Genomic DNA, 23,640 nt, shown 5'->3' with positions numbered 1-23,640 from the left:
AGCATCAGCTGGTCTGCTGTGTGCCGTTTCCTCCAAGATTTGTTTTATATGCAAAACTTAAACCCATCTTCACCATATGACCCCAGCGACATCGGCCACAGCATTTACACACAAACAGCCGGTTACGTCACCTGTGCTGCCGGTGCATTTGTGTGTGTGTGTGTGTGTGTACGAGTGTGTGTGTGTGAGTGTGTGTGTGCAGGAACAAACACACTAAAAAAACATGCCACCAGGAAAAAACCCAGAGGCAAGTGGTGTCATTACGGCTCTGACCTCATAAAAGAGAGAATATTCCATTCATCAAATGATCTACGTCTGAAATTGGGACATGGCCCTGTCTCTTCCTATCTCTCTCTCTCTATCTCTCTTTCTATCTATCTCTCTCTCTCTCTTTCCATGGATTATTCAATTATTCAATCAATAGGGGTTCTCGCCTCCGCTGCATGTTCAAAAACACCTTTAGCATTATTGACAAAGATCAAAATTAAACTGCAGACAACGACGGGTCATTTCAATGTTAAATCAACTGTTTTAAAAAAAATACAGTAGCCTACCAGGAAAAGTCATAAGAGTAAAGTCGTAATATTAAAAGGGAAAATAATTCTTTGGGCTGCCAGTTTAAGAAGCTCAAAGGCAAAGGAGCATTTTCCGCTCATGATCTCTTACAGTGCTGCTGTGATTATCATCAGTTAGTTACATTCATAGCCTGCTGCTTATTAATGCTCTGTTGTTACAGTTAGATACAAATATGCCACCAGGAAAAAACCCAAAGCGAGAATATTCCATTCATCAAATGATCTATGTCTGAAATTGGGACATGCCCCTGTTTCTTCCTCTCTCTCTCTCTCTCTCTCTCTTTCTCTCTCTCTCTCTTTCCATGGATTATTCAATTACTCAGTCAATAGGGGTTCTCGCCTCCGCTGCATGTTCAAAAACACCTTTAGCATTATTGACAAAGCTCAAAATTAAACTGCAGACAACTGACGGGTCACGTGCTGCCACCAACAAAGGAGGGAGAGTAATGTTGTAATATTAAAAGGTAAAAGTAGATTAATAGCTTGTGCTGCCAGTTTAAAAAGCTCAAAGCAAAAGGAGCATTTCCTGCTCAGGATCTGTTACAGGGCTGCTGTGATTACCATCAGTTTGTTACATTTATAACCTGCTGCTTATTAGTGCTCTGTTGTTACAGTTAGATAAAAACATGCCACCGGGAAAACACCCAGAGGCAAGTTCAATTAATACATGTCTAAAAAAAAAGTTTATGTATAAAAATATCATTTTTTTTATTATTTTGCTATACTAATTTTCCAAAACACAGTATATATTTTAATTTGTATTTTATTGTAGTTTCCATGTTAAGACAGGTCAGTAGTTTATGTAGTGTCTGAACTGGCTGTAGAAACTGTTGACTGGGATTCCCATTATCAGTGAGACCTGCTGAATTAGAAGGAAAACATGGTGACACCCCTGTTCCTTACTAGTGTCTCATAATGTGCCTTATAGTTATAATAATAATAAAGCCTTATGTATGAAAATAGACCAGAAAATAGACGTTTATTGACAGTCTGCCTTATATTTCGGTGTGTCTTATAGTGTGGAAAATATGGTACTTTACTATATTTTTGTCACATATTATTATTTTTTTAGACATGTTATTTTATAGAAACGAAACAGACAAATGTTTCTAGATTTTTTCTTTCTACTGAATGTAATTTGAATATTTTTTTATATTTGTTTGATAGCAGTATTATATTCTTTTGTCATATAACCAAGAATATTGTTATCGCAAAAAAGTAAAATTTTATTTTAAATTACTTTAAATAAATTAATGCATCCATTCAGATCCGTGGCATCCGATTGGGTGGTGTTCGGATTCTCTCTTTTATCTCCTCCATCTCACACACGCTGATGAGCAGAGCGATTATACAGCGAGGTAGTGCTCTTAATCTGACTCATGTTCGGATTAAAGGAGATTCGGAGATGCAAACATCAATTATCATAACCAGCAGCGTGAGATCAAACGGCCAAAGTGCAAACGAGGAGACTCATCAGCGTCTCCGCCACGTCTCACACACACAGAGAATAGTAATGAAAGCGTGGGCGGTGTGTGTGTGTGTGTGTGTGTGTGTGGTACAGTGTTTTTGTGCACAGAAAGAAAGAGAACTTTATACTGCACTGCGTATACCCGTACTGTGAGTGTGAGCAATGAGTGTCATAGCATTAGCGGAGGTGCATTTCAAAAAACTATTTTATTTACGCAACAATATCTTAAACCTAGATGTAAATTCTGTTTTCTCTTATTAATAAAATCGCTCACAATATTAGGTTTTCCTAAAGAAAGCTCTAAATATATCTACAATAAAAATAAAATATATATTTCTTCATCAGAAATAGGGGTGTGCCAAAGTTACTTTACTATATTTATGTCACATTTTTTACAATTTTGCTACCTTTATTATTTTATAGAAAATCAGGGTCTTGGTTACTGTTTACAAAATAGATAAACTAGATTCTAGATTTTTTGTTTCTACTGAATATATAAAACTTCAATATTTATTTGATTGCAATAGAATATCCTTAAAATGAACTGAAATTCAATGTTTTGTCATATAAGCAAATATATTGCTACTGCAAAAAAAAAAAAAAAAAATATATATATATATATATATATATATATAAAATAATATATATATATATTTACACACACACACACATATATATATATATATATATATATATATATATATATATATACACAGATATATATACACATAAACTTTTTTTTTTTTTTTTAATTTTGAAAAGTTTTCCTTCTTATACGGCAGGTCTTGCTGCTGGATGGTGGTGGGGGTTGTTAAGTAAAGCTAATAAACAAAACTGTAATTACTAATGTCAAACGAAAATCTGTTTATTTGGGTGAGTAAAGCGCTTCTGTTTATTTACAGTAAGCTTAGATTCACAAATTTCTCCAGCACTAAGGCTGGAGCATTAGCATTAGCAGCTAGCCACTAGCCACTAATGGTTAGCGGCTAATGCTAATACTGCTCTAGACCCGGTGTTGGAGAACTATACAATTAATATCTGATGGATCCAGTGAAACACAGTGAGAGCCATTGTCCACAAATGGCGAAGACATGGAACAGTGGTGAACCTTCCCAGGAGTGGCTGGCTGCCCAAAATTACCTCAAGAGCACAGCGACGACTCATCTAAGAGGTCACAAAAGACCCACAACCACATCCAAAGAACTGCAGGCCTTATTTGCTTAGGCCTCAGTTGAGGTATGTTTTAATAATGCCGTGTGTATGTGTGTGTGTATGTGTGTGTGTGTGTTTACAGAGCACTTCCCTACCTTGGACTTGGAGGGGACGCTGGCGCTGGGTCCGGGGACGGTATCAGGTGATTGCTGCCAAGACACAATAAAAAATAAAAAAACAATCCGGGTCATAATGATGTTTAAACACACAGAACCGTCCAGTTTCTACACAGAACAGCACTAATTCAGATGTTGTGCAAGAGTTTACGTTAAAAAATACGCATTTTCCCAGCCAAACTCCTCCGGACAGAAGCTGAAACCGAGCTCAAAGTTTGTCTACAGTCGTTTTCAGAGCGTGAAAAAGTTGTGCGTCGAGTGTAATTGGAACAAACTGTCTTTTTAGCCTTTTAGTCTGAGTGCGGACGGAGAGAGAGAGAGAGACAGACCATTAGAAAGATGTAGAACAGTGCACTGATCCTCATTACAGCTATGGGCTTCTGCTGGAACTGTCTGGGGTGATGCTCTTAAGTTGTCTGCTCCTCTTTTGTTTCAGAACCCGGCGTATTGTACTCTCTGTCCCTCAGTTTCTCACTTTAGACGTTTTGTTTTTTCACGGCTCTGGCAGATGATTAGCTAATGAGCTGAATCAGGGTCAGGGTAGTTTAGCTGATGCACTGCTTTCCTGCACTTTAGCAGCTTTTAACCATGCTTTAGAGAGATGAGCAATTTCTATAAAATTGATGTCAGGTACGTATTACTTAAATGTGTCGTGTTACTAAGTGTGCTAAGTGTAAATCCGATTTCTGGCATATCTAGAGTCCTATTTTAGTGATTTATAGCGCATCAATCAATTGCGCATCACATAGCTGGATTTAGGGTGTGTCGGTGTGTCTTTGGTATCATGAGGACGCAAAAAAAAAATACATCTTTTGTGCCTCAAAAAGCACAAAAGACATGTACTAATTCTTTGCTAAGTCTTAATTAATCATGGGTGTGGTTAATTTTTCTGCGTAACATGAAATAGACCAATCAGTGTGTCACTTGCTCATCATTCCCTTTAAGAACCAGGTGAGCTCTGACTTTGGCACATTCGTATCTTAACAGCGTGGCACTTTTGTATGTGTGTCTCAACAGAAGATACTGGTCTGTGAGTTCACAATGTGAATATACACCAGCAGCTCATTTAAGGGAACAGCAATGTTATTTTATTCTTTATTCTGTTTATTGTTAAGTTAAAAAAAAAGTCTAAAAGGTTTTGTTGGGCTGTGCAGTGCGTCCGAGTGTGTGTGTGTGTGTGTGTGTGTGTTTGTGTGCACGCTGGGTGCACCTATAGGAATAAAGTATTGTTTTATTGCATGTTATTGCAAAACACACCCATGATTATTTAGTTAACCCTTTCAGACCTGAATTACTGTGTGTTCCGGTAATGGGGAAAATATAAGATTAAGATATAAGATTTTCTTTTTGTCTGTGATAGACACAAAAAAGGACTGAAATATTTTTTAATAACTCTATAGAAAAATTAAATCCAAATACCTTTTAATACTTAATTGCTTTTTAATTTCCATTCTGTTATTTAGCATTTTGATTTTATATTAAGCTTTTTGTTTTACAAACCATTCAGTAAAACACTAAAATAAACATTATAAAAAGTGTTGTAAGCCACATAAAATTAGTAAATATTAGCTTGTGTTGTCATTCCCTAATGTCTGAGTTGCTGTGTTTTCCAGAGCACTGGGCGGGGCTAAGCTATAAACTATTTCATTGGCTTGTAAACTCATTCATTTGGTGGTTACGTGATCCATTCATTAAGTAGTTACTTGATGGTTATTGTAATGGACAAAGGGTCTTAAAGGCTTTTTGCACATTTCAAGCTACGCAAGGTACTGTACTTTTCCTGTCGTTACGATAGCAAAGACACACTGACACAACATAAATCAAGCTGCATGGTGCATGGATGATGGCTCGCATATATTGCTAAAAATAGGGTCCCCAAGAATCATTTGTGGAACTTATATTTCTAAACTTATCACATTTCTCATCGATACCGGGAAATCAAACAGTGTTATCGCATATCAATTTTTTTTTTGTCCATATCGTCCACCCCTATATAAACACTGACAACATCACATACCATCACACAAGGTATGAAAATACACTATCTATATTTTCCTTATCTGATACTCATGTTAAGTGCAGAGAGACAGAGAATGAAATAGAGAGATACCAAAAGAGAGAGAAAGACAGAGAGAGAGAGAGAGAGAGGAGAGAGAGAAAGAGAGAGAAAGAGATGGAGAGAAAGAGGAAGAGAGAGAGGTCTCTGTCACTGGACTAGACTAATCTCTCTGAGCCCACTAAACCATGTGTGGGCTTTGTTTTGGCTGCAGTCATTCATACAGCGGTGTGTGTGTGTGTGTGTGTGTGTGTGTATGTGTGTGTCCGCTGTGGAGTATTGATTGGCTGAAGGCAGAGGGCGCCCAGCCTGGAGGAGGGAGCAGCTCCCAGCAGAAGAGCTGCAGCTCAGACAGTGTTTGGGCTGCGAGGGAAGTGGAGCACGGCGAAGGTTCATTCAAGTACAAAGATACGAAGGAGAAAAGAGGAAAACACACAGTTTCTTCACACGAAAGAGAGATTTTAGAGTAAACAGGGGGGCATGCTGGGGCAGGAACACAGATACGGGTCCCACTTTTTGCCATGGGTCCTTTGCACCACCTACACCAAGATCCTACACTATCAATTCTCCACCTTTCCTTAAATAAAATCCCTGAGGAATATTTTATAGCTCAAAGAAATTAGGGGTGTGTCATAATGCATCATGCACAATAATCAGTGTTGGGCACGTTACTTTAAAAAAGTAATTAGTTATAAATACTAGTTACTTCTCCAAAAAGTAACTGAGTTACTAACTGAGTTACTCTACTATAAAAGTAACTAGTTACCAGTAAAAGTAACTATTGTGTTACTTTTGTGTTACTCTACTTTTCTCGTCGTTACGATAGCAAAGACATACTGACACGCCCTAAGTCAAAGTGCATGGTGCTTAGTTGACGGCTTGCATATACTGTAGATCGCTATGGCTAAAATAGGGCCTAGTTATTATTATTTTTTTTTTTTGTAAAATAAAAATTAAAATGTGTGTGGGGAAACTTTTTTTAAACATATTTAGGGTTTTAATTTGTCACGTTTCACATCGATACCACTAAATCTAGTTCTTTAAAGCTAAGCACAGGCAACACGACCTTATCATTTCCCTAGAGGACGATTGAGCCATCATTTCTAGTAGGTGGGGGCTTTTTATCAGGGGAGAAAACAACACAAGCAAGCACTGTTCTTTCAACAGCCCTCAGCTGTGAAAGCCTGACATTTCAATCTTCCTCCACCACAGAGGAGTCTGCAGTCTCAGCCTGGTGATGATCTGAAGAGGAGGGAGGAAGGGCGAGAAAGAGGATTTACAGATACGTGAGAGTGGGAGAGAGAGAGGAAGAGGAAGAGGAAAGTGAACAGCAGCGCAAACAAGGAGGACAGGGGGAAATATAAAAACACAAGGTTGAGAAATTAAGAGAAAGGGCAGAAACACAAGATTAAATTTCTTATATTAACTGACGGGTGTCTCAACACAGATTATCACATTAATGCATTAGGCTAAAGGTAACAATACATAATTAATATATTTGTTTTTTCAATTTTTTAAAATTTTCCCAATTTAGCTAGACAGATTTTTCCCAATATTCAATATTCACGACTCGGTTCCGATACATCAGCTCACAGATGCAGCCTTGTGCTGATCCACATCACCCTAGGAGTGATGACAGAAAAAAGCGGCATCTACTGTACCCACCCAGAGAGAGCATGGCCAATTTTTTTGCTCTCTCACGGTTCCGGTAGCTGATGGCAAGCTGCATGACTCGGATTCAAACCAGTAATCTCCCAATCATAGTTGCAGCACTTTAGACTGCTGGACCACTCGGCACCAACTAAGAAAGAGCAAGGCCAATTGTGCTCTCTGGTAGAATTTAATTCAAACATACTTGATGGCAAGCTGCATGACCTGGATTCGAACAAGCAAACTCCCGGCATTCGTGGCATTTGGCTGATGCTCTAATCCAAAAGACACTGGAATCATATTACACATTTTAAACATATTATCTGAGTGGATCAATATTTGGTGGGATGTGGACATGTTCTCCTCCACTAGTCTTACACACTGCTTTTGGATAACTTTATGCCTGCACTTCTGGTGCAAATATTCAAGCAGTTCAGTTTGGTGGTTTGATGGCTTGTGATCATCAATCTTCCTCTTGATTATATTCCAGAGGTTTTCAGTTTGGTAAAATCAGAGAAACTCATCAGTTTTAAATAGTTTCTTATTGGGTTTTTTTAGAGCCGTATATCATGTAACACATTTTTAGCTAAAATAATATTGTGTGCTAATATTTTCTCCTGACTGTATGGCGCAGGTAGAAGAATGGAAAGTGTGGGAAAGACAGAAACGAGACGAAAGGGACGAGTAACAGAAGAGAGAGAGAGAGGGAGACAAAGAAGCAGTACACTGACGCTGTGTTATCTATGTGCAGACATCAAAGCCCCTGTGAGGAGTGTGTTCCTGCATGTGGAGTGCAGTGGGTGTGTGGGTCATTATCTGGCAGAAATGGATTACTCTCAGATTAGAGTGCTCAGCAAGGCTCAGCACTGTAGCCCAGAACGCTCACACACACACACACACAGCGACATGACTCGCGGATAAATCTCGTCACGTTGGATGAATGCTCGGCAAGATCAAAAAAATCAAACAAGCCCGTCCGCTTACGTTTACATTTCACCACAGATTACTGTCCGTCAACAACGTCCACCTGTGCCAACAACACACACACACACACACACACACACACACACACACACACACACAGTCCCCTAAACTGTACATTCATATCATCACTGTCCAATAAAAAAACAAGTGCATTTTTGTCAATTTTTTGTTTTTAGTTAATTTGAAATAATTCAAAATAATTATTGGTGAATTCAACAATAAAAATCCAGAAATCCCCCAAAATAACCTGAAATAAACTCGTGTTACATTGACTTGGCTGAAATAACAAAAAGATGCAGAGCTTTCAGACCTCAAATGATGCAAAGCAAATGCAAAACAAGTATATAATTATAAAGTTTTAAGATTTCAGAAATCAATATTTGGTGGGATGATGGCATGTTCTCCTCCACCAGTCTTACACACTGCTTTTGGATAACTTTATGCTGCTTTACTCCTGGTGCAAAAATTCAACAAGCAGTTCAGTTTGGTGGTTTGATGGCTTGTGATCATCCATCTTCCTCTTGATTATATTCCAGAGTACAGTAGATGGCGCTCTTTTCTCTCATCACTCCTAGAGTGATGTGGATCAGCACAAGGCTGCGTCTGTGAGCTGCTGTATCAGAACCGAGTTGTTGCGCCTTCCTCCGAGCGTTAGCATTAGCGTTGATGCGCACTCAGCAATGCTGCATCAGCAGCAGTTCAAAAAAAGGCGGAGTCTGACTACACGTGTCGGAGGGGTGCTAGTTTTTACCCTCCTTGTGTATTTTTGCGATAATTATATTTTTGGCGATAAGACAAAACACTGAATTAAAAAATATAGATTTCAAGAATACACTACTGCAAAAAAATCTAAATTACATTATATAATTTCATTTGATATAATAATAATAATATCTCCTTACTGAGATATTAAAAAATACAATAATTTTATCAGATTTGTAACAGAAGTCAGTGATCCAGAATGATCAGTCATGATACTAATAATAATAATAATAATCCACTTCAAATATCTCTATATATATCCAGGATTAAAGTAAAATAAATGATACTGGACAGATATAATCTGTCTCTAGTAAATATATAAATGGAAAATGAGAACAGTGTGATTTTTTTTTTTTTGCTAAAAACAGTAAAAAAGTAGTACCCTAATCATTCGGGGTAGGTGATATGGCACCGTCTTTTTTTTTTATACTTTTTAGAATCATTGGTGGTTTCCAAACAGGAGATATAAAATATAAAATATATATTTATAAGTAAAAAATATATATATTTTAAATATAAAAAACATATTGATTTCAAACATATTGATATTTGACTGTCCTTAGCCTGACTGCGTAAATATATTGTCTGGGTTGTGTTTTTCAATAAGCCGGCTGCTATTTTCTTCTAACATGATTTATTTTTTTGTGAATCATTAAACTATGAAACAGCGTGATTATCACTGTATTTTTCACCCCAGTATATCATTAAAATCTCTAATTCCACTAATCCCTAATTTCATTAGATGTTCTTATATCAGGGGAAGCTCTGAATGATGTTAAATAACCTGATTTCAATTTCTCAATTTCAACACTGAGATATAATCACGTTCTTCATCATCCTTCATCCTTGCTGCTAATGCTTCCCATGAATGCTAATGGCGCTACGCTAACTTCACATGTTCCCGCTCTCACGTTTTCCTCACACTCATACATCACACCAGAGCATGTGTGGAAGCTTGGTCATGGAGGATTTAACTGCTTATGAAAAAACAGTGTAAACCAAGCAATGATCCTCAAGCTGAACAAGCCACACATAATGTACAGTGTCGCACTAGAGGACAGACAGCAAACACACTAGAGGACAGAAAGCAAAGCGCACTAGAGGACAGAAAGCAAAGCAGCAAAGCACACTAGAGGACAGAAAGCAAATCACACTAGAGGACAGACAGCAAAGCACACTAGAGGACAGACAGCAAAGCACACTAGAGGACAGACAGCAAAGCACACTAGAGGACATACAGCAAATCACACTAGAGGACAGACAGCAAAGCTCACTAAAGGACATACAGCAAATCACACTAGAGGACAGACAGCAAAGCTCACTAGAGGACATACAGCAAATCACACTAGAGGACAGAAAGCAAAGCAACAAAGCTCACTAAAGGACAGAAAGCAAAGCTCACTAGAGGGCAGAAAGCAAAGCACACTAGAGCACAGATAGCAACGCACACTAGATGACAGAAAACAAAGCAGCAAAGCTCACTAGAGGACAGAACGCTCACTAGAGGACAGAAAGCAAAGCGGAAAGATAGCAAACACACTAAAGGACAGACAGCAAAGCACACTAGATGACAGATAGCATGCACACTAAAGGACAGATAGGAAAGCACACTAGAAGACAGAAAGCAAAAGCTCACTAGAGGACAGAAAGCAAAGCACACTAGAGGACATACAGCAAATCACACTAGAGGACAGAAAGCAAAGCAGCAAATCACACTAGAGGACAGAAAGCAAAGCAGCAAAGCTCACTAGAGGACAGAAAGCAAAGCGGAAAGATAGCAAACACACTAAAGGACAGACAGCAAAGCACACTAGATGACAGATAGCAAAAGCACACTAAAGGACAGATAGCAAAGCACACTAGAAGACAGAAAGCAAAAGCTCACTAGAGGACAGAAAGCAAAGCACACTAGAGGACATACAGCAAATCACACTAGAGGACAGAAAGCAAAGCAGCAAAGCTCACTAGAGGACAGAAAGCAAAGTGGAAAGATAGCAAACACACTAAAGGACAGACAGCAAAGCACACTAGAGGATGGACAAAAAATACACTAGAGGACAAAAAGCAAATCACACTAAAGGACAGGCAGCAGAGCAGCAAAACACACTGACTTTATGCCTTTACTCCTGGTGCAAAAATACAAACCGTTTAAAAAAAAAAACTTATACAAAAGTAAACGTTTTTTACACATTTTTAACCCCTTTTTATATAATAATAGGGCATTTTTGGTGAAACTCATTAATTATATTATCTATTAATTACAGCTATGTTACATGTGCAGCAAGACTGATCTAAAAATCTGCCAGAAATAGCCATTAAAAAAAAGCTTTTAGCTGCAACAAGTGTTATAGCGTTATTTGCCAAAAAGGGGGATTACTAAGTACTGACCAGGATGCAGGATGTCCAAACTTTGGCTCTGAGCCTCCTAATCTTTATATTTCTTAAAATATTAAATAACTAAATAAACATGTCATCTTTAACGTTAGGGCTTCTGTAAATCAGGTCATTCTCTTCTCACTTTTCTTCTCTTTTTTCACAGTAAGAGATAACGGACATAAACCTGTGTAAAACCTGTGTATATTTTGGATATTTAAGATTGTTGCTCAGGCTCTTCTTCTTCTTTTTCCACATCATGCACTATTCAGTCATTCACTCAGGCTAATCTGCTCTGTCACCTCTCTCTCTCTCTCTCTCTCTTTCTCTCTCTTTCTTGGCCATATGGGGAAATTAGAAACGATTCATTTAATCCTGCACTTTCTACAAGTTCCAACAGGACTGCAGAACCCTTCCTTCCCTCTTCACTCGACAGCCCAGCGTCTGAGCTGTGCTCCAAACACAGGATGCGCTGAGACGTAATTAAGGTATAACACCTCGTCCCGGCACACAGAGACTCGCTGAAGCAGGAGGTGATGTTCTGACGCTCCTCAGAGCAAAGGAAAAGCTCCGACGCTCCTGTGTCACATTGCTTTAGGGGAACAATCTGCTGGAGAGATAATGAGCACAGAGAAAGCACAAAGGCTGAGGGGACAATTCACTTACAGAAGTGTTTCCCAGCCCTGTTCCCGGAGAACACCTCCTGAACCCCCTCAACTCCCTGCACATCACATTTCAGTGTTTTTCTGATTTTGCTGATTGTTTTTTTAACCCCTTCTGAGTCTCTTTTGGCTGTATCTGTTGCTATATGTAATCTTTTCTACCTGAAAAAAATGCTGCGATGCTCATTGCTATCTTCAAAAAGACCCCATCAAAAGTCTACTCTTTCACACCTTGCATCTGAATCATTAAAATAGCATCAAAATCTTTCCTTAAAACATCTCCTAATCTCTCCTTTTCATCTAAGTTTAAAAGAGTTGTTTATTTCTAGTTCTCATCCTATTAATCAACACCTGTTTTGGTAAATTTTGGTAAATGTGGTAAATCAGGTGAGCTGCTGACGGAACTGAACATAATATACACATGCTGGCTGAGAAGCATCCAGGAGAAATCTGAAATCTCTACACTTTGTTCTTCAGTTTGGCTCACAGAATAAAACATACTTAGTTAAAAATTAGAATTCCTTGTTACGTTTTACTGTATGTATGTTTGTTTGCATCTGTTCAAATCATATGTGGTGCTTTTTTCAGGTATAAAAACTCCTATTGCTGAAATAAATGGATTAGTGTAATTTGATTTGGTGCCTAAAACTTTTGCACAGTACTGTATATCTACGGTTATGGGCGTCATGGTCTGGATATGAGGTTTGTTCAGGTACATTTCTGGACTATCTCTATTTTTGCAATGGAAAACACAGGTGCACCACTGACTGATTAAAACCCTTACAACAATCAACCGACAGATGTTCATTTCTATCTAGGCATCGCAGGGGGGCTATGTGCACCTTCGCTTGTAACACACAACACAAGAACACACAGCAGCACAAACCTTTACAAAACTTAACATAAAAAATAAACAGTATACTAAATACAATAACATTGTTAGTGCTGTGCAGTTAAAATAGCAAGCCGCAAAATAGCAAGTTATTTTAACATGCTTTGATGAAGAAAGGAAATATCTAAGTCTAATTTCAGATTTACATTTTGCATTTTTAATTTCTCCTAAATGGTTGATTTATTTTTGTCGTCCACTCCTCTACCACTCCACTCCACGTCCAATTCCTCTTTTATAAGGAGCTAAAGTTATCTAATCACTAGCTCCTTGCTCAAATTTTCCCTTTCCACCTTAAATCACACAGTAACTTTTAGTGACAGAATGTAATTGTCAGTCTGCCTCCTCCGGACTCTAAACTTGCTACACAAAACTCCATTTCCCAGCATGCACTCACACCAGACTTCCCTGACTGATCACATGAGGCTTCGGTGTTCCTGCTCACCGAGCTTCTGATTCTTCCCACCTGACCTATGTGTATATATACCCCTCTATTTGCCTTCTAGTTTTCTAGCTCTTCTACGACACATTTCTTTTGAATTTCTGCCTTTTAGTTTGTTTTGCCTTGGCCAGTTTTTTTATGTTTAGTTGTCAACCTATTGACACTCCAATCTACCCCCACCCCCAATTCTTATTGGGATGAATGGTAGGGACAAAGAGTAAAATGGGATTGGACTGTACATTATGCTTAACAGCTAAACAGATAAATAAACTTATAAACTTAATCTTTTTGATCTTCTAAAGGCATTCAGATACCTAACGTGCAAACCTGGCAACTATACCCATATCATTTAAAGTAATTATACTTTATAATTTAATGTTAACCTACTTCAAATCTCAGGAGGCTCTTTAGATGCATTTAGAAGAGTAAAGTAGGTCTATGTTCAGATTCTCCACTACCAGCCCTGCTCACTGCAGCTGACCTTTGAAAGAGTGTAGAAGCCTGAAGACCGAGTGTAAACTGCAGCGAGATGCTCCACCTCTGGTTTTAAAGCCTCTCGCTCATCATGGGCCGGTGCACCTGTCTGCAGGAGCTCGTCCCTCCGCCTCGGGAGGACGCTCATTACATGGCTTGTGGTGCGTGAATCCCTCAGTCCCTTAAAAACAAGCTCCAGGTAGAAGCTCCTCTCCTACATTAACCCTTTAACCCCCTTTCCTCCGAGAGTTAGTGCTGTGATGCTACTCGGTAATGCTGCATCAGCAGCAGCTCAAAGAGAGGCGGAGTCTGAGTTCACATGTATCAGAGGAGGCATGTGCTAGTCTTCACCCTCCTGGTGTGTTGTGGCATCACTAGTGATAGGGGGAAATACAGCTGAGTAACAGCTACATTGGGAGAAAATAGAAATAAAATACAGCTCTGGAAAAAAAAAATAAGAGAGCACTTAAAAATGATGAGTTTCTTTGATTTAACCAAATTGAAAACCTCTGGAATATAATCAAGAGGAAGATGGATGATCACAAGCCATCAAACCACCAAACTGAACTGCTTGAATTTTTGCACCAGAAGTGTAAAGCATGAAGTTATCCAAAAGCAGTGTGTAAGACTGGTGGAGGAGAACATGATGCCAAGCTGCATGAAAGCTGTGATTAAAAACCCACCAGTTATTCCACCAAATATTGATATTGATGTTTTATTTCTCTAATGTTTAATATTTTCATTCTTGTTCTTAGTGCTATTAATCATTTAATCATTTCTTATCATTCTTAACATTTTACTATTATCTTTTTACTTATTTTATATTTTATATATTTTTTTACTTTTTATGTCAAATTTGTTTTTATGGTATTTTAGAATTTTCTGTTTGACATATATATTTTATTAATATATTTTAAATGTTGATTTAAAATTACTACTTCTTCTTTTTTTTTTACTATTGATATTATTTCTAATTTATTATTAAATGTTTTCAATCCCTTTGATGTTGTAAATGCTCTGTAACATTGTAAATGAGGGTCACCTTTTTTTTTCCTAAGTGAAAATAAAGGTTGATTGATTGATTGATTGATTGATTTCTGAACTCTTAAAACTGTATGAATATGAACTTGTTTTCTTTGCATTATTTGAGGTCTTAAAGATCTGCATCGTTTTTTTGTCATTTCAACCATTTCTCATTTTCTGCAAATAAATGCTCTAAATGACGATAGTTTTATTAGGAATTTGGGAGAAATGTTGTCTGTAGTTTATAGAATAAAACAACAATGTTCATTTTACTCAAACATAAACCTATAAATAGCTAAATCAGAGAAACTGATTCAGAAACTGAAGTGGTCTCTAAATGTTTTCCAGTGCAATATTTTGCTATTCCTCTAAACATATCCAAATATAAGTGTTTAGTCATATTTTCCAGTCTTACTTTAACAGCAAGGCTCAGGGTCCAAGATCCAGGCTTTTCTTCCGCAATCCAAAACAGATTCAATCAACCAAGTCAGTTTTCAGTGTTTGCTTCTCCAGATCTGAACTGGAGCTGCAAGGCTAATGTAGCAAACAAGCAATGGAAGTGGAAGCTTATTCCCCACCAACTGTGCAAACTGCACGCCTCAATCATCAGCTGCCTCACGCTGTGCTGAGACGCTCAGCAACCTTCAGCAGCCTCGCTCATCTGCTTTCTGACACTGCAAGACGGTTTTCTACAAGAACCGAAAACGTACACACGAAATTACGACTTAAAGATGGCAGTTATTACTACTGTTATTAATCATTTTATAGTAAAAAAAAGAAAAACCATATATAATATCAACAAAATCATTATAATAAGTAAGAAAATATATATATATATTTTATATATAATGCTTTAGTGCTTACATGCTCTAAAATAGGGGTGTGCCATATGGTATCGTACGCAATAATAATATTATTTTTTTCAACATTTTTGAATATCATGATAACCTGAAATATCGTGCCATATCAGCCACCCCTAATTATCACATCAGGGTACTACTTTTTTTTTTTTTTTACTGTTTTTAGCAAAAGACATATTCTACTAGATCTACTAGAGACAGATTATATCTGTCCAGTATAATTTATTTTACTTTAATATATAACTTTAATATGCAGATATTTGGAGTGCATTATTATTAGTATCATGAAATTCTGGATCATTTACTTCTGTTACAAATTTAATAAAACTCTTGTATTTTTTTTTATCTCTCAGTTCTCTCAGTGTGCCATATCATATCGTATGCAATTTAATTTTCATTTATTTGCAGTAGTGTATGCTTTTTTTCTTTTCAGTTTTTTTTTTTCATATCGCCAAGAGTATCGTTATCGCGAAAATACCATGAAATATCGTGATATTATTTTAGGGGCATATCACCCAATCCTACTCTAGAAGCAAAAAAAGAAAAAAGAATCCAAAAAATTTAACATAACTACTGCTGCTTTTTTCACTGTTTGAACTGAACATGTCTGTGTTGGGTGTTGGGTGAAATTACCTTAAATCAATTTCACAATGAATTGAATATTGCACTTCAAAAATCATGAATCAACGATTATTCTAATGATTGATGACCGTAGGATTTTAATTGGATGTCCATTATGATGGATGCAGGGTCTGAAAGGGTTAATCACAACAATATTTTTTCAGCATCAATAAAAAAGTAATCCACCTTCTGAACTTGAGAGTAAGCAAGAATAGAATCAATATCCATTACTTTATAGTTAGGGATTGGCAAAATAAAATAATCAAACACTAATAAACAGCATAATCTGGCTCACGGTGCATTTACACTGCTCCGCCGCAACAACGCTCAGCGACGGATCCCATTCATTTTCAATGGGAAGCGCCGCCTCCGTCGGACGCAGTCGCGCGGTGCATCATGGCTCCGATGCGTCGAGAGCGAGAGATGCGATGCGATGAAAAGTTGAGCCGAGCTGAACTTTATGCAAATGAATTCGTCCGACGCGATGCATTCTGTCCAATCAGAGAGCAGGTGTTTGCCTGATACGTGTCCTCAGCGCAGCGTATGAAAACATTTTAGTTTCGCTTTCAAGCGTCCAGAGAAGCCTGGAACAGAAGTTTCAGGCTTTCCTGTTCTTTGTTAAATCCCTGCTGATTTACAGGGTCTCTGTCATATTAATATGTAATTTAATTGGAAAAGTTTGCTTTTGTTAGTTTATATTCTGCTCACTAGACAGTGTAATAAAGCTCAATCGAACATTTATATTTATTAATACACATTTATATTTTTTAATTTATAGAAAATAATAATAGCTTGTATAAAAGCATTTAAATTTACTAAAACGATTTAATTGGACAATGCAGGGAACGCCTTTGTCACGCCCACATGCGACCAGTTGGAGGAGGGCAGTGCGACCATGTGCGTTGACGCGATGGAACAGTGTAAATGCACCGTCACAGTCAAAGTCAACGCTACCGCTACCAAATCCACCAAATCCACCAAATCCAGTCCAACAGCAAACACAACCCCACTGATGCTCATCATTTAAACATCTGTCACACAAAACACACACACACACACAGGTGGACAAGGTTATTTATCAGTGCTGCATGATCGTACATCACGTCAGACTGCAAGACGTCCTTCGCTCTCAAACCGAACAAAATAAGCTTTCGGACAAAAGGCTCGTTATTTATAGACGCTCGGTGAGGTAGACTGTGACGAGGAAGTTCAGTTGCAAAGGCTTTGAGTGCGGCAGGTGTGTGTGTATGTGTGTGTGTGTGTGTGTGTGTGTGGCCATGTATTTTGCTGTTTGTGGGGACCAGATGTTCAGATGTCTTATGTTATTTAAAATGTAAAGACAACGACGCTAAGGGTCATCATCACCTTGATGAACAAAACTCATCTTATATTGGATTACCTGAGAAACTAAAAGAACCAAAGGGTTTGAGGTTGGTTGATAAGGTTGAGTTTAGAGAATAGAGACAGGTGTAGAACAGCAACATTCAGGCGTAGTAATAAATTTGTGATAATGCTGTTAGATTTCATGATCCTAAAATAATTGAATTAACTAATTTTTTTTCTAGGCTAAGAAATAGTTTGATGTATTCGCAAACATTGGCATAGGAACCGGGGTTTTTCCCCCAAAAAAAATGATATTGCAGAAAAAATCAGAAATTGTTTTAAAATAAACTTTTACTTTGAAAGCGCGCTAAAATCTGCACCCCCACCATGAAAAGCACCACTCTCGGGAGCACATTTCAAAGAAAAGTTAGCTAAAGCAACAAAAATATATATTTTTATTTTAAATAAATCCATAAATAAATCCACTTATTTATCACCAGGCTCTGTAAACTTTCTCACAAGATATACTGGCAATATATCGGCAATATCAATATATTCAGAACTATTTTATAAAAGATATTCAACATCATAATAAGTGGTGTCAGTTGATTTTTAAAAATCTGATTAGAATCAGATTTCATGAATAATCACACTTTTTCTTCTCCTTAAGCCTATGTTTTTAATAATTGCTATTTATCTATGAATAAAAGAAAGAGTTCTAGATTGGCAAAATTCAATTATTTCAATCGATGTAGTTTGATGTGTTCATTCACTGTGGACCTCTACCTCACTCTAAAACTGGCTGGACTGAAATTAGCAACTGATTATTCTGTAACTGTAATTACTGTAATTACAAATATGACCAAAAAACACTTTCTGTGTTCAGACAAGCAAGTGAAAAGACAAAAGACATTACTTTTAGCCTGTTTCATGATTGCAATGGTTAAATAAGTGGCAACTTTAAAAATAACTATTTAAAAAATTATTCCCTTTTAAAATGTGATTTATTGGACACTGTAAAAAAATAGGTACAAGTTGTTCAAGTACAAACAGTGCAAGTGTACCTTCTTCAAAGGAACAAAATGAACCTTCAGGCCCAGGTGTATCTGTTAAATGAATGTTAAATAACACTTTGATTGGATGGTCCATTTGCTCAAAAGACATTTAACCAACATTCAACTGAATGTCTATTAAATGCAACTTAACCCTATGTATGTATGAATATAAATGTAAAAAATGTTTAAAAAAAAATTAACCCAACACCTAACCTTAACCTTAACCATTAATCAACCCTAAAATCTAACCCTAAATCCAATCCTAAAACGTTAAGAATAGAGTTTGGGTTAGAGTTGAATGTTGGGTTACATTCAATAGAGAATCATTTAACATTACTTTTTTACAATGAGGCCATAAAATGGACTAAAATACCAAATGTTTCCAAGTTATGTAGAAGCTATAGAAGTCATTGGAGACACTCACCCCACAAAGACTGGAATACAAAGTTGCGTGTGTGTGTGTGAATATGTGTGTGTGTGTGTGTGGGTTGAAGGAGGATTCTTGTTGCCTTAGATACGGCGCGTGAAACCCAGCCTGCATTTATGTGTCTCACAGCAATGACAGATTGGATGCGCTGCTAATCTCCCTCATATATACACAGCACCTATATACACACACTCTTATATATGTGTATACATATATACATACAGGTAATCCTTAATTACTCAGTTGTAAGGTATATAGCGTCACACGGATGACATGCCCGCAGGGGGGTTTAAAAACAAAACGCCCCCCGCTGTCCATCACCACCACCAGCAGCAGGCTGGCAGACATGCAAACGAACAAGTAGACTGTCGCGGGCACTGGCATACAACTCGCGGGCACGTTAGAGAGGAAAAAGTCATCGGTGTGACACTAGAGTGTCATCGGCGTGACACTGGAGTGTCATCGGTGTGACGCCTTGTTTTATTGCCATTTTTAAACACTAAGAACGTGCAAAATCATTACTCACGCTTTTCTTCCTCAGATGTAAGCCGTGCTTGAGCAGACCGGGCAGGTCGCGGATCTTCTGCTTCAGCTGCACCTGCTCGCGCGCGCTCCGGTTCCAGCGCCAGCTCGCGAGCAGCCCGTCCTCTGGCGCGCACGGAATGCTCTCGGATTCCTCCATCCTCGCGCTACGGGCGGACGGACACCGGGCGGGCTCCGAGGGGACGCTTCACGCGGGGACGACGGCGAACACCATCCCGCCCATATCCTCTCCCTCTCCTCCGCGCGTGCTCGAGCTCTTTCTCTATCTATGTTTCTCTCTGTCTCTCTTTCTGTCTTTCTCGCGCGCGCGCTCGCGCTCGCCCTCTCGTTCTCCTCTCAAGGCGCGAATATCCGCAGTGAAGAATGAATGATAAGAAGAAGCGGCGCGAGCTCCCGACTCGGCTGCTCCACCCAAAACCAAACCGCCGTGCGCGGTGGTGCTCCTATACGGTGCGCGCGCGCGCGTGTGTCTGTGTGTGCGTATATGTGCGCGAGCATACAAACGTACGTACGTGTGTTTCTGAATGGGAGGGGCTGTGTGTGTGTGCGCGTGTGGGTGTAGGGGGGGGTGACGGTTACAGGTGGAGCAGGAAACAGGCACGCATCACTTCCACCTTGTCCTCGAGCGCTCGCGGGGATTCACCGCCGTTTTTTCCCCCGGGAGAGCACGCGCGCGATTTTATTTACCGCAGCCCAATCCCGCAGCGCTCCAGACTCACACGCGCGCGCCCGCTCCGGCGCGAACCGCGGCAGTGATGCTGCAGCATGCAATATGCGGCGGTAAGCGCGCGCGGGCTGATGACACACAGGGCGAGGCAGGGACGATCGTGTCCCGAGGATTCACGTTAGGATCAGATCAATGAGTCTCCAAAACCTTTAACCCCCGCTTTATCTACGACTTAGGCTACCAATAGAAAAAAGCTCCAAAAGCAGTGTGTAAGATTGGTGGAGGAGAACAAGATGCGTGAAAACTGTCAACCAGGCTTATTATTAATTTCTGAACTCTTAAAACTTTATGAATATGAACTTTTCTTTGCATTATTTGAGTTCTGAAAGCTCTGCATCTTTTTTTTATTTTAGCCATTTCTAAATCAGATCAGTATTGGTTGATACTCTAGGCTTCAGAATCATTATCTGTAATAAAAAGGAGAAGTGAATATAATCCCAGCTCTGTTTATCAGACTCTCTGTTAGTCCTGAAAGACCGTAAGCAAATATTGATTTTTTTTTCCACACAGAGATTAAATCACACTATTACTCAGGGGTTTTCCATTAAAGACTGTTATTTCCTAGTGCGCTATTAGTGCCTGGGATGATTCAGTGTCTCTAGCTGATTTGATGTTAATGGTGGTTGGTTTGCCTTAATGTGGTAACTGGTTTGAATACCCGTTTTCATAATTACTTAATGAACTGAGGGCATGGCTTCCTGAAAACACTTTGTTTTCTTCTCATAGCTTTCTACTGCTTCTCCTTCTACTGCTTCTTCTTCTACTGCTTCTTCTTTAACTGCTTCTTCTTCTACTCCTTCTTTTTCTTCTTCTTCTACTGCTTCTTCTTCTACGTCTTCTCCTTCTACTGCTTCTTCTTCTACATCTTCTACTTCTACTGCTTCTACTTCTACTTCTTCTCAATGAGGTAAAGATCTGGACTCTGTGGTGAACTCTCTTAATCCATAAGTGAAAATGATGATCTCATGCTCCCTGAACACTGAACTCTTTCACAATTCCAGCCCCATGAATCCTTAAAATATTTCCGAGCCACCAGTGAAGAAAACACCCATTGATGGAATAATCTGGTCTATATTCAGTATATAAAGGTAGTCAGCTGACCTCATTCTTTCAGCACATACTGTGGCTGAACCTAGACCTGCAGACCAGGTCTGCAGTTTTTTTTTTTTTTGGTCAGGAAGTGTATTCAACATATTCTCATCGTTTCTTCAGATTATTCTGTACAGCACTAAACGTGTGGTAGATGGTTTGGTGATAGTGTGGCAGCTTCACTGGATTTTTGTACCCCGAGGTCTTTTCGCATTAGCACACATCGCTTGGTTGACGCGGACTGACAGCCAGCCACACTGTTTAAAAATGCATGGCGCACTGGAAATGCTCGGTAGCTTAAACACAAGCTTTGTAAGCACCAGCTTTAAATGACTTCCATGCAGCACTGAATGCTCATGTACCTGGAGAAACACAGAAAGGCAGCTTAATGCCATTTAAATTACAGGCCTGGTTTACCCTCTAATAACCTAAAACCATTCCAGTGAAAACAGTGAAGCCAGTTGTTTACACCACGGGCAGGGCGTCCACGCCTGTGCAGGATACTTCCAACCGGCACAGTGGATCTAGTGTATTAACACACAATCCAGCCTTTACTCTGCAGCAAAGCTTTAGGTTCATTGCCGTGTTTTTACTGGGTTCATTCATACACTTACAGAAAGCGTGGCTGTGCTCAGCCCGGGAGCGTTATCTCGCTATCTTAAGCGCTAGGACTGTTAGCAATCAGGCAACATTACAGAACGCTGTCAGGGTGAAAAATAGCCTGCGAGCGTTCGGCTGAATTGGGAATTCTACTCTAGGGGTTTGGGAGCTCCATAGGAGCCTTAACAATGGTGTAGTGGAGCACCTGCACCCCCACTTTTATTAGGGGGGATGGGGTAAAAAAAAATTCGCTCCCTCACTCTGAATTTGAAGGACTTTCAGTGCAAATGTGTGACTGTTTAAGCAAAATTATCTGTGTTTAATAAAATAATAGAACAAAAAAATAAAAGACCTTGAACCCCTTGACCCCCAGGCCTAGTGTTTAGTTATTAATCTAAATATAATTTAGTTTTCTTTCAGCTGAATTCAGTTAGTATTTAGTGATGACTCTGCATTATTAAATAAGTGAAAGTAATGACGTTATGAAGACAGAGAAGGGGGGGGGGGGCATGAAAAAATGTGTTGTCCCATATACTTACATAAAAAAAACAAAAAAAAGGAGCACCAACCTGTAGCCTGCTGCTAACCCCAGCTAGCACTGCTGGAGCAGCATAAGCATTAGCAGCTAAACACAGTGCTAAGCGCTATCTTTTTCATCGTTTATAGGCGAGTATCAGACTGTAGCTTGCATATTTCCCGTGTAATGGGACGAAGCGCTAGCTAATATCGCCCTGGCTTATCGAAAAACGTAGGGTTCTCAGTGTAGGTCTGTCGCACGGCATTTGCTAGCGCTAACCACAGCTAGCTTTAGTGGAAATCTGCAAATCTGTCTATGCAGAAGCGCCTTACTTATTCAAATAAACAGTTTTCAGGAGAGAAATCTGTGTAGATTAACATCCAGCACTCCTTTAACTTTAAAAGAAAAAAACATTTTTTTTAAAGAATTACAGTTTTGTTTAGTTAACTTAGCTTAGCTTTACAGTTAAAACCTAGTTCCTTACTAGTGTTTCATAATGCGCCTTATGAAAATAGACGAGACACTAGGTGTTCATTGATAGTGTGTCTTATAATCCATAAAAATATGATACCTTTTCTACAGTAAAATGTAGCCAGGCTACTGATGTCAGTAAAGAGAAACATCTCACAAGCAAACCTGAACATCTCTTTATGTTGGTGTTGAGTAGAAAAGTTTTGGGGTCAGTCTAATTTGCTGAATGCCGAAATCAACAGACCCAACTTTTTTTAGAATTGGCCTCCAGTCTTAGCATTAGCTGGACAAGAAACCAAGCAGCCATGGAGGTTTCTACAGTCGTTGTTGATTCCATTGGAGGACAACATGGGAAGAGTAGAGTTTGGTGTGGAGGGGGATGGGCGAGGAACATGAATGAATGGGTGTGTTCCTACCAGCTCTATTTTCAGGTGGGACACAATGGTGTTGGGTGACTGGAAGACCATGAGAGGACTAACAATGGCACTGTATGCAGGTTAAGAGTGAGAGAAAGCTAATGGTCCTCTCATTTTCTCTCTCTCTCTCTCTCTCTCACACTCTCTCTCTTTCTCTCTCTCTCTCTTTTTTAAGCACCCCTATGACATTTAATAAGCAGTTCTGAGAACAGTGCAGCCCTCCCAATAGTGTTGTAACACTCCTTTGCAATTTCAAACACATTAAAATATTAATATAAAAACTCTCGCTGTCTCTTCATAGGGAA

At 38.9% G+C, this 23,640-nt stretch overlaps 1 protein-coding gene across 1 annotated transcript in view; it reads right to left on the bottom strand.

Moving 5' to 3' along the window:
• The window catches only part of rapgef5a (Rap guanine nucleotide exchange factor (GEF) 5a), a 105,840-nt gene extending 85,868 nt beyond the window's left edge, over window positions 1-19,972 (bottom strand). Inside the window, exons 1-2 of the mRNA XM_049475735.1 lie at window positions 19,499-19,972; window positions 3,351-3,404 (exon numbers count right to left, since the gene is read on the bottom strand). Coding sequence (XP_049331692.1) covers window positions 3,351-3,404; window positions 19,499-19,654 — 210 coding nt within the window. The 5' untranslated portion in view covers window positions 19,655-19,972. The remainder of the gene's footprint in view (window positions 1-3,350; window positions 3,405-19,498) is intronic.
• Window positions 19,973-23,640: the final 3,668 nt, after the last annotated feature.

The sequence above is a fragment of the Astyanax mexicanus genome, chromosome 3, assembly GCF_023375975.1.
Source record: "Astyanax mexicanus isolate ESR-SI-001 chromosome 3, AstMex3_surface, whole genome shotgun sequence".
NCBI classification, from domain to species: domain Eukaryota; kingdom Metazoa; phylum Chordata; class Actinopteri; order Characiformes; family Acestrorhamphidae; genus Astyanax; species Astyanax mexicanus.
Note: the sequence above shows the minus strand (reverse complement) of the source record. Positions and strands in the feature narration are given on the sequence as shown.